General features: G+C 38.4%; 1 protein-coding gene across 2 annotated transcripts in view; it reads left to right on the plus strand.

Moving 5' to 3' along the window:
• The window catches only part of LOC124553793 (zinc finger protein 236-like), a 237,404-nt gene that overhangs the window by 60,896 nt on the left and 162,319 nt on the right, over nt 1-14,189 (plus strand). For both annotated transcript variants that reach the window (XM_047127806.1, XM_047127878.1), the window contains exons 8-9: nt 1,764-1,913; nt 3,994-4,111. In XM_047127806.1, the coding sequence (XP_046983762.1) occupies nt 1,764-1,913; nt 3,994-4,111 (268 nt within the window). The remainder of the gene's footprint in view (nt 1-1,763; nt 1,914-3,993; nt 4,112-14,189) is intronic.

The raw sequence follows: 14,189 nt of genomic DNA on the forward strand, positions 1-14,189 counted from the left end.
CGATTGTGGGTGTACAGATCGCTGTGCTGCTACTCTCTTGTAGTTCAGCTTATAACAGAGGCTCTATTCAAACATGCAATGCCAAAAGAGTTAAAAGATTACGGACTATCTCTTCTTCTGTTTCTGGACTTGGTAATTATTACCAGTGGTCCTCTTCTCCTTGAGTTCTGTGGCACCACCAAGCCCAATTTCAAAGCATAAGTGGGCCTACACAACAAATACAGACACTGTCACAGCTCCATCTTGCCAATGTTTAGAGCACACTCCTCTTTCCATGTAAAAAAATAAAGGGACTACACAGTTAGCTGCCCCCCGCTTACTAACTCCTTAAAATACCTTTTTAACACTGATGAAGATTCTTTGTCGACCTAAGAGATAATAGTTGAACACATTATTCTGAAGACTCTCACGTTACACTACACTAAAGCAAGTGCTGCAGATTTGTGCTGCAGTGAAATAAAACATAGTTCATTGTAATGCATTGGTTTGATTTGTGTTGGACCTTAGACTATCGTAGCTGTAATGATGTACTGGGTTGTTGTAATTAAAGTATAGCTGCTCACAGTGGTCCATTGTGAGCTGTAATTATCGTAGAGCAGTGAAACTTCGTAGGTATGCTAATTCATTAATGCGGAACTGATTTAAGCTGGAAAAAAATTTGTTCCAAATTGGCATCATAGCCGGTCTTGTATTGAACAAATTGTGCAAGTGGCACTTAGCAATAAAATCACCTTATCCCTTTCTGATTTGTTTGACCTTTTCTGCTGATGTCCCATTCCTAATGCATTGCATATGGTAAACTTTTTATACATATTTTGTGTATTCACAGTGCCATATTTGCACCTGGTGACCAAAAATTGGAACTAATTTTTTCCAGCGTAAATTGGTTCCACATTAACGCATTAAAATGTTACGAAATTTTGCAGCCTTACAATAGTTACAGCCCGTGAGTAGCAGCACTTTAATTATAACCACCCAGTACTTCAGTTCATGATTTCTGAAGAACACCAGTTGGCTTCTATAAACGAGACCTGCTTGCTGATTACTACAGTTCTGAGCTCTCCCATATTGTGCCTTATTATTGGGTTGTTAATAGACTGCACATTTTAAGGGAAGTTTTATGTGTATGTGCCCACAGGTGCGCATGCACACGCACACACACAATGTGCCAACAACCGTTGTTCCATTCTGCTGGAGGCAAAATACAATCCTCTTTTTATGAATAAAACCATAAAAATGGAAAGAGCCACAAAACCTAACTGTCACATGCTAAATTACACATTTTGCATCTTAACAAGAAGATTCCCTTCGATTATACGCATTTTGGGACTGACTGGTAAAATGTGGATTTTTGGAGGCCTGATGTTAAACTAACAGTTTGAGCACCCAGATTTACATTTTTTCGTGATTTCCCTATATTGAAAGAACCACTGAGCAAACCTATGCAGTTCCTTTAAAAGTAGACTGCTTATTCCCTTCCATATCCTGCAGTGTGAGCTTGTATTACTACTTTATCATCATCATCGTCATCATCAATGAGAGGCACAGAAGTGATAAGCCAATGATTTAAATGTTTCTACACATTTTCATGAGACTTACATTTGTGTGTTAAATATACCATTTACTATTATGTTTTACACTATTTTTCAGTAAAATTGATGTAATCGTATTCGTGTAAAATGTCTGCTACTTAAAATTTATAAGCTGTCAAACTACCATCAGTGTTTCACCTAACTAAACTTGACTATTTTGTTCCTCCTTAGGTAAAAGCTTGTTTGTCTCGGAAAAGTCATAAACGAAGGAGAGATAAAAATTCATACATACACAAGTGCAATATTTGTAGCAAGTCATTTCAGAAACCATCTCAGCTGGTGCGACATTTGCGGATCCACACTGGCGAGAAACCATTTAAGGTAATATGTTTACTTGGTTTTGGAAAAGAATATTAATTGAGATCATTCATACAGTAAATACCTGACCATTCAAAAACATTTCAAAATAAGTGTGTAAGTGTCCTTTGTTACACTGGTTTATGTTGTCCAATTACGTAAGTTGAGTGCCAGTTTGATGTGTTGAATAGTGATGTTTATACAGCTGTTTACAGTGGCTACATTATGTAGGTTTCATTTCAGTAAATTGACGTACTGTGTTATCTTAAAAATATCTGTTTTGGAGAGTTTATTACTCATAGAAAGTATCAAAGATGGTTATGAAGGCTTGAAAGGAGTTCTGTCCTTCATTTTCGACTGTTAATAAATGGGTAGCTGCAAGTGCAAGTGCTACTCTGAAATAATTAAATGAATACATTAGCTCAGGCGAGCAACTCATGGTAGCCCACGCCAAATCAGTTAGAAGACTGAAGACTATAAAAGGAAGGAAGGAAGGGAGGGGGAATAAAAAAAACTGAGTTTAGAAATGACCATACTTAATGTTCTTGATGATTTATGTAAGGACATCCTAGACATGTAACCACAGATATAAACATGGAGAAAGCACACACACTACACTATACTATTGGACTATCACCTATTGCTGGAGTATTATGGCTGAATAGGCATATTAGACAGAAGGGTAAAATATACATCACATAATGAAACTCTGCGCAGGATATGTGGTATTTGTTGAATGCTGACCGCCGGCCAGAGTGGCCGTGCGGTTCTAGGCGCTACAGTTGGGAGCCGAGCAACCGCTATGGTCGCAGGTTCGAATCCTGTCTTGGGCATGGATGTGTGTGATGTCCTTACGTTAGTTAGATTTAATTAGTTCTAAGTTCTAGGCAACTGATGGCCTCAGAAGTTAAGTTGCATAGTGCTCAGAGCCATTTGAACCATTTGAATGCTGACTAAAAGCAAACATGAAAACAGAATTCTCAGCAGTATTTGGTCAATTTTGAGAAGTAACTTGCTACTGTAGATGAGGCTTTCTTCAGCATCTTCATACCAGGAACCAAAAGTCACATAGTGGGCAAAAGTAAATGGCCCAGGACAAAAATAGGCAAGTCATTTTGCATTTGAAAAAGGAATTCATCTTTTTTTCCTAAGATGTAAAAGAGTGTTTTCTTATTGCTTACTAATATGGAAGTCTTCTGGGCCAATACAAAGTGTGTGAGAAGAGACCAGCATCACAAAGAAAAACTTAATTATCATTCATCAGAACAAAGCAACTGCCCATAAATGTGATTTTGACAGTGCAAGTCTGAAGTGTGTGTTGTCCAAATATCCACCCTATTCACCAGATTTGGCACTCTGACTTCCACATGTTCTCACATCTAAAGAAATTTGTGCCTGGAAACCTTATCCTTCAGTGATAAGTTTGTGACATACGTAAGTTTATATTTTGCAGCCCTGCTGGGGAGGGGGGAGGGGGGGGGGGTAGTATTTGGTAGAAACCTATTCACTTGAAAAAAGTTTAATAAAGTGCAACAGTCTGAGAGGGGAATACATCAAAAAATAACTGTGCTGTTATTTACCTAAGGAGGTCATGGCTGTGTTGAACTTATCTCCTTGTCCAAGTGTTGTACCCTACGTTCAGCGTTTCCACACTCAGCATACTTTTAATCTCTTAATTTTGTTATTATATTAAAATGGCAAAGGCATTTGCATGTTTTTTTGTATGTATAGTATTCTGTGTTCACTCTGTTTCCTTCCCAGAACGTTCTCTCGTGTAATTTAATAGAAACAGCAGTTACTTTATGGAAATGTCATAGCTCATACACCATGAGCTGTCAGATGATCTGCAGAGGTCATACCTGAGAGTTAATTTTCAGGAAGTTTTATTACTGTGTACACTCTGCTGCAGGATGGACTATTAGTTATAAATACTGTTGTATTTCTGTTCTTTCACAAATCAAGAAATCACTAAAATACACCCGAGTATCACTGACAATACTAAAAATTACGAATTTCTGATACTGTTAACATGTTACTAATCAAGTGTAAATTTACAGTTTTGTGGTTTATATATGCTTTTTAAATGTCACATTATTTTTTGCAGTGTGAAATTTGTCAGAGAGCATTCAGTCAGAAGTGGTCTGTTCAGATACATATGGCAAAGCACAATGGCTTAAAACCTTTCAGATGTGACTTCTGTAAAGCCAGTTTTAGCCAGAAAGGTGAGTTAATACTGGAACAAACTTTGTGAATTGATGCTAGTGTGTGTGTATATATATAAAACAAAGATGATGTGACTTACCAAATGAAAGTGCTGGCAGGTCGACAGACACACAAACATACACAAAAAATTCAAGCTTTCGCAACAAACTGTTGCCTCATCAGGAAAGAGGGAAGGAGAGGGAAAGACGAAAGGATGTGGGTTTTAAGGGAGAGGGTAAGGAGTCATTCCAATCCCGGGAGCGGAAAGACTTACCTTAGGGGGAAAAAAGGACGGGTATACACTCGCGCACACACACACACACACACACACACACACACACACACACACACACACACACACACACATATCCATCCACACATATACAGACACAAGCAGACATATTTAAAGACAAAGAGTTTGGGCAGAGATGTCAGTCGAGGCAGAAGTGCAGAGGCAAAGATATTGTTGAATGACGGGTGAGGTATGAGTGGCGGCAACTTGAAATTAGCGGAGATTGAGGCCTGGTGGATCTTTCCTGATGAGGCAACAGTTTGTTGCGAAAGCTTGAATTTTGTGTGTATGTTTGTGTTTGTTTGTGTGTCTGTCGACCTGCCAGCGCTTTCGTTCGGTAAGTCACATCATCTTTGTTTTTAGATATATGTACTCGCAAACATACACACAAAATTCAAGCTTTCGCAACCAACGGTTGCTTCATCAGGAAAGAGGGAAGGAGAGGGAAAGACGAAAAAAGCGTCTTTCCCTCTCCTTCCCTCTTCCCTGATGAAGCAACCGTTAGTTGCGAAAGCTTGAATTTTGTGTGTCTATCGACGTGCCAGCACTTTCGTTTGATAAGTCACATCATCTTTGTTTTTAGATATATTTTTCCCATGTGGAATGTTTCCCTCTGTTATATATATGATCTGACCCTGTATGCAATTCTAGAAAAGAAAAGAAAAAGAATTATAACCACAACCCCACTCCTTCAATTAAACTAGGTTTTGCTGTAATTCACTTGCCCTTCAGTTACAGCAGAAATAAGGCACTGTTTCTTATTTTGGTAAGTTACGTACTTTGTGCATATGAAAGATATGTGGCGAGGTTCCAAGGTTTCAAATGCAGCTCTTCTTTATTTTGTTTGCTAGTGGCCATTAACAACCATATTAAGTATTAGCTGGTGAAGCAAACTGATGACATGACCAGGCTGCCAGTACTGTCATGTTAAGGTCAGAGAAATAGGGAGGGGGAGGTTGGTAATAGAACACACTCCAGTACTCTTGTAAGTGGAGTACTGCCACAAACTACATGTCCATATGCCAACAACCTTCTTAGCATAGTAATTAAACGACGATGAGCACCTCTAGCACCTCTGTTTGACAATACTCTTTGCATACTGTGACAACACTTATTTACAGCATTATGTGTATGAATCCATGTTTCATCTGAATCAACCAATGACTGATTTAATTCAGATGCTTCTTGTTTATGTAAATATTTATTGTAGAATGCGTCTTTGAATCTGTCATTTTGCTCCCGCATATTATGAGTTGTTTATTCTGATACCTCCTAATACAAAATCCCGTCGACAGAATAAGTTATGTCAGTGTCTGTGCCATCTTTGAAGTCCAAATTATCTGCAGCAGAACTGTGAACTTTCTACAAAATTGATATTTCTTTGTGGTGTTCATAATTTTACGGATATTTCTCCCTGCCAACACACTTTTCCATATTGTCAACAGTATTTGTATGAAATTTGAATCCCACTCTACTCAACGTAATACCATCCCCCAATAATTTGCACACCACTTACTTACTCAACTTTAACATTGTGCTTGCACATTCTGTCATCTTTCCATTGTTATGTCATTTCCTTCTCCTTCTTATTGTCAGTAAATTTGATATCATTAACAGCAAGCCATTTCAGGTACCTACAAAGCTATGTTCCTGATTAATTCTTTGTTTCCACTCACTTTTGTCTCCAAAACACAGTTGAAAACAACTGGAGGCAGCCATCACCCTGTCTGACACCTGTTATAACAACAGTTTCAGATGAACTATGTAATAGTAATCCAGAGACTTTTGAATCATATTTAAAACCGCAAAACATTTACAGGAGCACATCTGCACTCTTGACAGTAACTTGCTAGTTACAAAATGCAGAATGAAGCAAAATAAATGTAAGAAATTAAGGTATGGAACTTGAATAAGTTGAAAGATCTGGAGATAGTTGAGTGTTCCAAAGGGTGCATTAGGCAACAAATGACATAAATAAGCAAGAAGACAAGACCCAGTAGAAATGCTTGGATTATGGGATTGACATTGAAATTAATCAGTGAAAGAAGAAAAGAAAGAAATGCAGCAAATGAAATAGCCAATAAGTATTATGGAAGTCTGAAAAAATTAAGTTAACATAAAATCCAAAATGGCAAAGTAGGAATGGCTGAAGGATGAATGCAGATCTGTAGGAGCGTGCATAACTATGGGAACGATAGATGCCACACATACGAAAATAAAAAACCTTTGGTGAAAATAGAAGCCACTGAATGAACATAAATATTTCAGGTAGCAAACCAGCACTAAGCCAAGAAAGGATGGAATATCTATAAGGGCTATATAAAGGAAAGAAGCTTGACGACAGGGCTGTGGAAAGTGAAGTGGACGAAAATGAGTTAATGTGAGCTGTTAATGTGGTCTGGCCTCAGCAGCCTGAGACTGTGATCATGGTTGTGTGTGTGTGTGTGTGTGTGTGTGTGTGTGTGTGTGTGTGTTGTCTATTTCCAACGAAGGCCTTGTTGACCGAAAGCTGACTTTCTGACAGTCGTTTTGTTGTGCTGGTGTACGACTCACCATCTCCGCTATTTGGTGAGTAGCAACTATCCTTTCCATTATATTGTTAATATGAGCAGATTTTGACAGAATGCAAAAAGTCCTAAACCAGATCACTGCACCTTCATCCTTGCTTTGCTGCTGCTAGAATTTTTTTGTTGTTCTATCTTTTGTGCAGGATAGTTTAGCAATGTATTCTACACCATGTGTTCTTTACAACTGAGCATGTAAGAAAGGCATTCTAATACAGTATGAGAGCGCCCAGTCTGCTCAGTTCCAACACTAACAGAGAAAGACAAGATGCAGTTGCCTCTTCCTATACTCATTTATTTGTAACAGATGAAAATTAGCTTGCAACAGAGTTGAAAGTTGTTTGAGTGAGTGCCAAATCATTGATCAAGAAAATTTTACATGTAAAAAAAGTAAAGACGAAAATTATATCCTATCACCCCAAAGCTAAACAGAAAGAGTTAAGATGCAACCAGATGAGGCATGATATAATTCATGCTGCAGCATAGTTGAATCTGTTACAGATTTAATTACTGCCATACTTCACCTCTGCTTGGCTCCCCTCATCAGGATGATGTAAATTTGTATGATTTAGCTATGATTTTTAGCTTTTAAAATGTAAGAAAAACTGAACACATTGTATGAACCTTTACAATATTGAAGTGAATTAATCAAAAATTTAAGACAAATCTCTTTCCCTAAAACACTGAACACAATAGCAGTCCCTTCGTCTGAGAGGGGAAAAAAAAACAACATTCACATATTGCAAATATCGATACATTTTGATGAAGAGATTGGTTTACGTATTCTCTCTGTGGAAGATAATTTGTAATTCATGGTGAGTTTTTATGGGAGATCTGCATCTTCTTCATTCCAGCATTCACCTCTGTTAGTTCCAGAGGAAAGATTACCAGGAAAATCAAGAACAAGTTATAATCATCATCTTCCTGTTCTTCTTCTTCTTCTTCTTCTTCTTCTTCTTCTTCTTCATTTTTGTCATCATCATTGTGCAAAATATTTTGTACAAATTAGATTTTCAATGTTGGACATTTATGGTTCCACCATGAGAGCATTCACACTCACCAAATTTCACAAACAAAGTGCTTTATATTATGTCAGATAGTCGGTTGGAACACACTTCCGAAAGTCCACGCCATCTGTTGTGAAATGCACAAATTGTTTTGCATTGGCTGCCTGATAAAGCACGTGTTCCTACAATCACTTATCCTTTGATGTAAGCCATTCATGAGGTCCATAGATCACAATATTTTTAACTCCCACAGCACCCGTGTAGAATGTGCTCTAGACAGGTTGCATTGCTACCCATGCTTAACAGTTGGTTTGAAACACTTTTGGTCAGCTCATAACTGTCACCTGCAGTGTGCAGTTTGCTGTAGCATCATTCTGTGTTTGGTATTACCATTTCTTACTTGTGAACGCCTCACTAATCATAGGAATGTCAACAATGTAGGAAAAGACAGATTGCTACTTACTGTAAAGAAGACACGTCAAGCTGCAGACAGACACAATTAAGAGACTTACTTAAAGCTTTTGGTCACAGCCTTTATCAGTAAAAGAGACTCACACCATTCTCACACACTGGCAAGCACACCTCGTGCACATAGGATCACCAACTCCAGCATCTTGGTCCAGAAGCAACTATCATGTGGGATGGAATTAGCAATCTGGAGGGAGTGAGGAAGGGGAAGGGGTTGTAGTTATATGGATGAGGAGAGGGTCGAACACTGTCTGGTGGAGTGTGCAGGGACTAGATTGCCAACAGACATAGCATCAGGAGGTTGTGGGACAGGGAGATGGGGGGGGGGGGGGGGGGGGGGGGAGTGGGGAAAGATCTGTGGATGCATTGGCAGAGAGCTGCAAATAAACAGGGTGGGAGATGAGACTGGAGAGGAGATGATAGGACTGAGGGGGTTGGAAGCTGTTTGTTGGAGGGTGTGGGAACAGCATGTTACCATAGGTTGAGGCCGTGATAATCATGGTAGCAGAGAATGTGTTGTAAGGATAACTCCGTCTGTGCAGTTCAGAGAAGCTGATGGTGGAGGGAAAGATCCAGATGGCTCAGACAGTGACTCAGCCATTGAATCAAGTGTGTTATGTTCAGCTGCATGTAGTGCCACACGGTGGTCTACTTGCTCATGGCCAAAGTTTGGCAGTTGCTGTTCATCCTGGTGGACAGCTGGTTGGTAGTCATACCAATAAAAAGAGCTGTACAGTGATTGCAGCAGAGCTGGTAAATGACACAGCTGCTTTCACAGGTGGCCTGGCCCCTGATGGGATAGGATAAAACTGTGACAGGACTGGAATAGGAAGTGCTGGATGGGTGGATTGGGGAGGTTTTGTGCTTGGGTCTTCCACAGGTGTATGATCCTTGAGGCAAAAGGTTGGGATTGGCACAGGGATGGACTAGGATGTTGTGGAGGTTAGGTGGGTAACAGAACACCATTTTTGGAGGAGTGGGAAGTATCTTGGGTAGGATGACCCTAATTTCAGGGCATGATGATAGGTAATCAAAGCCCTGGCGAAGGATGTAGTTCAATTGTTCCAGTCCGGGGTGGTACTAGGTTATGAACGAGACACTCTTTTATGAGTGGTTCTTGAGGATAGAGGGAGGATTGTGGGTTTGAGGGGGAAATGGCATGAGATATAATAGGATTATGCTTCAGAAGGGGACCATTCTTCCTGTCTTCTGCCGTTGCTGGTTGTTTAAAGGAAATTATTACCACTGTTTATTTTCCTAGTCTTTTAAACTCACATTAGCTCAGTCTTTTTGTAGTGCTCAATAGTTCTACAAGTACTGGATTTTACAACACACTAACAAACACACGTGTCGTGTCCTTTTTACTGCCACAAAACTGAAATACACTATCGTCACTAATATTGTCTCCTAAATGATATTGAAAGCTTACATTAGAAACTGTTGTCCTTGAATTTAACATGCTCATATGCAAACCACTGGCTTGAGTCATTAATTCTTTTTACACTACTAATAGCCTTACATATTCCTCTTAAGTAGCAGTCACAGATTCAGGTTCATTTTATCATTTATATTAAACACATACTTCAAACAGATCAAAATGTCTTTTCTATGCCCATTAATATTTATTGTGAATAAATACGACAACTTCAGCTAACTGAATCACAGTACTCCATAAAACATATGAACATAACATTTACACTCATGTCTACTACAAATACAAAAAGTGACATAAATAAAATCCACATATGTGTATATCAAATCATTTCTTCTATTTGCTGGTTCATTCTCTCTCTTGGTCTAGGTATAAAAGTAACTTAATGCTGACAAGCAAATAATCCTTACATGTGTCCTGAATTTGGGTAAAATAGCAAATATGCTCCAGCATCAGATATGTGAATAATATGTGAATAATGCTACATGACCCAGTATATAACATTATGTTCCTCATTTTCTTAATGTGTTTAGTTATCAGTGGTGACGTAGGATGATTTGTACAAGCACTAAATCTTTCACCCTAAAATAGTCTAACTTGCAAGCTATCTTTCTGCTAAAATACTTCTTCCATTCCTTTATTCAATTTGACAATGTAATAATTATTTGTCACACTTTGTCTTCATGTGTAAAGTCACCGTATTCATGTTGAGGTATATTTTGTGAACCCCAAACATTAGTTCATCCAACATAAAATTCATAGATGAGTGTGATGAAGTGTTCATGATCTCCTCAAGCCAATACAAATAAACAGACCATTTTCCTTGCCTCTTAGAACAATACAACCTTATAAATTGGTTCACTTCACAGAATGCTCTGTGACTTCATAGTCCAAACTTCTTTCAGTGAGGAGCATATATTTTTAACTGATACAAACTGACTCCAGTTGCTTAGATATGACTTAATTACAGCTAAAGATGGGTTGTGTATGCCATGATGTGCCAGTTTTGCAAGTTGTCCATACTTTGGGGGCTGACAACATACCAGTGGAAGGCCTGACTCTTTTGTGGCTCAGCACCACGAGTATCCCAAGCACAAGTTCAATTTTACTTAATTTTGTCTTTCAGATTGCTTACTGAGGTTAGAAAGTAATCATTTACTACTTATTGGTCCAGCACTGCACCTTGTATGTGAATTTGGGACATTTCATGATTTATGACTTCTCATGCTGTTTGGCATTTGTTGGTAGCATCTTTCAAGTCATGTTCACATGCAGGTTTTGTGGCCAGGGTCAATTTGTCTTTGTAGTTCTTTTTACATTGTAAATACGCTCTATAAGAAGTGCCATCCAGCTCAGGCCCTTGTTTACATCAATGGTTATACATTGAGTACAGTCTGAGAACCTCTTCCCTAATGAGAGCCAACTCATCTGTATAACATTTTAGCCGTATCTTTTTCTGATTACACTTAGGGCTAGCTTTGATTAATGGCAAACAGGAGTATTGTAATTCAGTGGGTATTTTTAGAAAATTATCAAACACTGCTTCCCCAATAACCTTCACTTGTTCTGTGTTTGGTACAAAGTCACAACTAACATCAGCTAATTTGTCAATGCATTAATACAATAGGCCCTCATTATTTTGAGATTGGGTAAACCAAGAACTCGGTTAATCCGTACTAGCGGTATGGTCCCTGCCCAATTATGTCGAAAAATCTACTGCCTAAACCGCATTTTGGATAGTTCATACCATGAACTAATATTTGGTCCCCTCATTACATGTTCCTCATCTTGTTTATCTTATTCTTTGTCTAAACTGAATAAGTATGTACATATGTAATGCTGTGAACCACAGTAGTTTCCACTATTAATTTCACATGGAAGATAGGTTGAAGAACAGCAATTCTACCATTATAGCTCTTGGAAATTTAGAAAAAGCTTTTGACATTTTTGACTGCAGTGCTCTTTTTCCAGTTCCGAAGTTACTAGGGATAAAATACTGATGACGAAAGATTATTTTCAAGTTGTACAAAAAAAGGGACTGCAGATATAAGGGGAGAGGGGGTGAAGGACCTCAAAGAGAAGCAGTAGTTGAGAAGGAAGTGAGATAGGGTTTTAGCCTATCCCCAGTGTTACTCAGTCTGTACATTGAACAAGCTGTGAAGAAAACCAAGGAGATATTTGGAAAAGGAATTGAACTTCAAGGAGAAGAAATTAAAACTTTGAGGTTTGCAGATGAGATTGTAATTCTATCAGAGACGGCGAAGACTTGGAAGAACAGTTGAATGGAATGAATAGTGCCTTAAAAAGAACTTACAAGATGAACATAAACATAACTAAAGCAAGAGTAATGGACTCTATTCGAATTGAATCCAGCAACATTGAGGGAATTAGATTGAACAAATGATATTCTGAAAGTAACTAGTTTTGCTAGATAGATATCCAGCGATCACAGGCCCTGCAGACCACATTCTGCTCCCACAAACTTCCTCCATTCCTTCCTGTTTTGTGCCCGGTTCCTCCAGGTGTCTTCAATCCCCAGGGCTGCTAGGTCCTTCGTCAGGTCGTCCATCCAGCACTGCCTTGGTCATCCAGTGGGGCATTTGGTGTTTGGTTTCCCCTCTAGTGCCATCTTCACCTGTCTTCCATCTGATATACGAGCTACATGGCCCACACATTTTATTCTTTTGCTCTTTATCTTCTGTAGGATAGTTCATTGTTGCATCAGAAGGTAGATTGCCTCGTTTTTCCTTCTCCTCCTCCATTCTCCGTTATCTAAAACTGGCCACCATATCTTCCTCATTACTCTTCTTTCAAATATTAATACTTTTTCCTTTTCTCACTTAGTCATGCTCCATGTCTGTGAACCGTACGTTACTGCCGGGCATATCACTGTATTGTAGATTTTCATCTTAGTGCTCACCGAGATCGATTTAGAGCCAAGTGTCTCTCTGAGGATATCCATGCATTTCATTCCCATTGCTATTCTTTCCTTGATGTCCATTTTTATGTTGTTGTCCATGGTAAACCAAGATCCCAAATATTTGAACTGGTGTACTCTCTGAACCTCTTGCCATCTATCTCAAGAAATTCTTCCTGCTCTTGTCTTCTTCCTAATTGCATGAACTCTGTTTTGTCGTGATTCACTTTGAGCCCTACCTTCTGTGCATAATTGTCCATTTTCTGGTACATTACTTTCAACCCGTGCTTTGAAGTCACGCATTGCATTTTATAGGCTATTCCTGTGGATGCTGACATATGCATATTGAAAATCGACAAACAGGCTGTAGATATCTTTATCATATTCCCAGTGATTTTCGAACACTTGTCTAAGTGTGAAAATGTGATCTATTGTCGATCGGTTTGGTCGAAAGCCAGCTTGGTACTCCTGTATGTTGTTCTCTATGAATGGTTGCAATTTTCTGAGGATAATGATGGACAGTACCTTATACATTACATTCAAAAACCTGATTCCTCTGTAGTTACCACATTCCATTTTGCTTCCATTCTTGCATACCAGGCATATTATAGACACCTTCCATTCTTCTGGCAGTGTCTCCTTCTCATGTATCAACTGGATCAGTTTATAAATCTCCAAGTGTAAGCTCTCACCTCCCTCCTTGATTAATTCCGATGCTTTTCTGTCCTCCCCTGGTCCATTGTAGGCTGTAATGTAAACATTCTTTATTTAAATCATGTCATTAGCTAATTCCGACCATAAGTAATTTCCAGGCACAAGTATGATGTTAAAAATATTGTAATTATTGTATTCTTTTACTTTATGGATACAAAACCAGGTGTCATATTCTATAATTACATCAGTAATGAATACACATAAAAACATTACAACTTCATGTCACACATTTGTAACTGTACTCTGTTCTACAGCTTAACAACAAACAATATTGTAACAAGATTAGACAATGGAAAAACCAGGATGGAATGTAACAATATGTTCTCCGGTATTGTAACAAGATTAAATTGGATTTAGTTTTTGTTCCATAGACCATGAAATGAGTCGACTCTCAAGGGTGTGGAACATGTCAGAAAGTATAAATAAAATAAAACACAAAATTAAAGGGAAAGAGAACATTTGAATATAATTCACTTCTGTGATCATTACTCAGGAGATTGTCAAAATATGTGAAAATGTTACAATAAACTGAAGTTGATAATACAGTATTTACAGAAGTACTACACTTTAGAATGAAACATAGTTATGCACTTTTAATAAATTTACCATACACAAAATACCTAATCTTGTCTGTTGTGGCCAAGTGCTGTCAAAACTGAAATCTTAACAGACATTTTTACTTAAGCTGGTCTAACAGTCCCTGT

The sequence above is a fragment of the Schistocerca americana genome, chromosome 1 (genome assembly GCF_021461395.2).
Source record: "Schistocerca americana isolate TAMUIC-IGC-003095 chromosome 1, iqSchAmer2.1, whole genome shotgun sequence".
Classification (NCBI taxonomy): domain Eukaryota; kingdom Metazoa; phylum Arthropoda; class Insecta; order Orthoptera; family Acrididae; genus Schistocerca; species Schistocerca americana.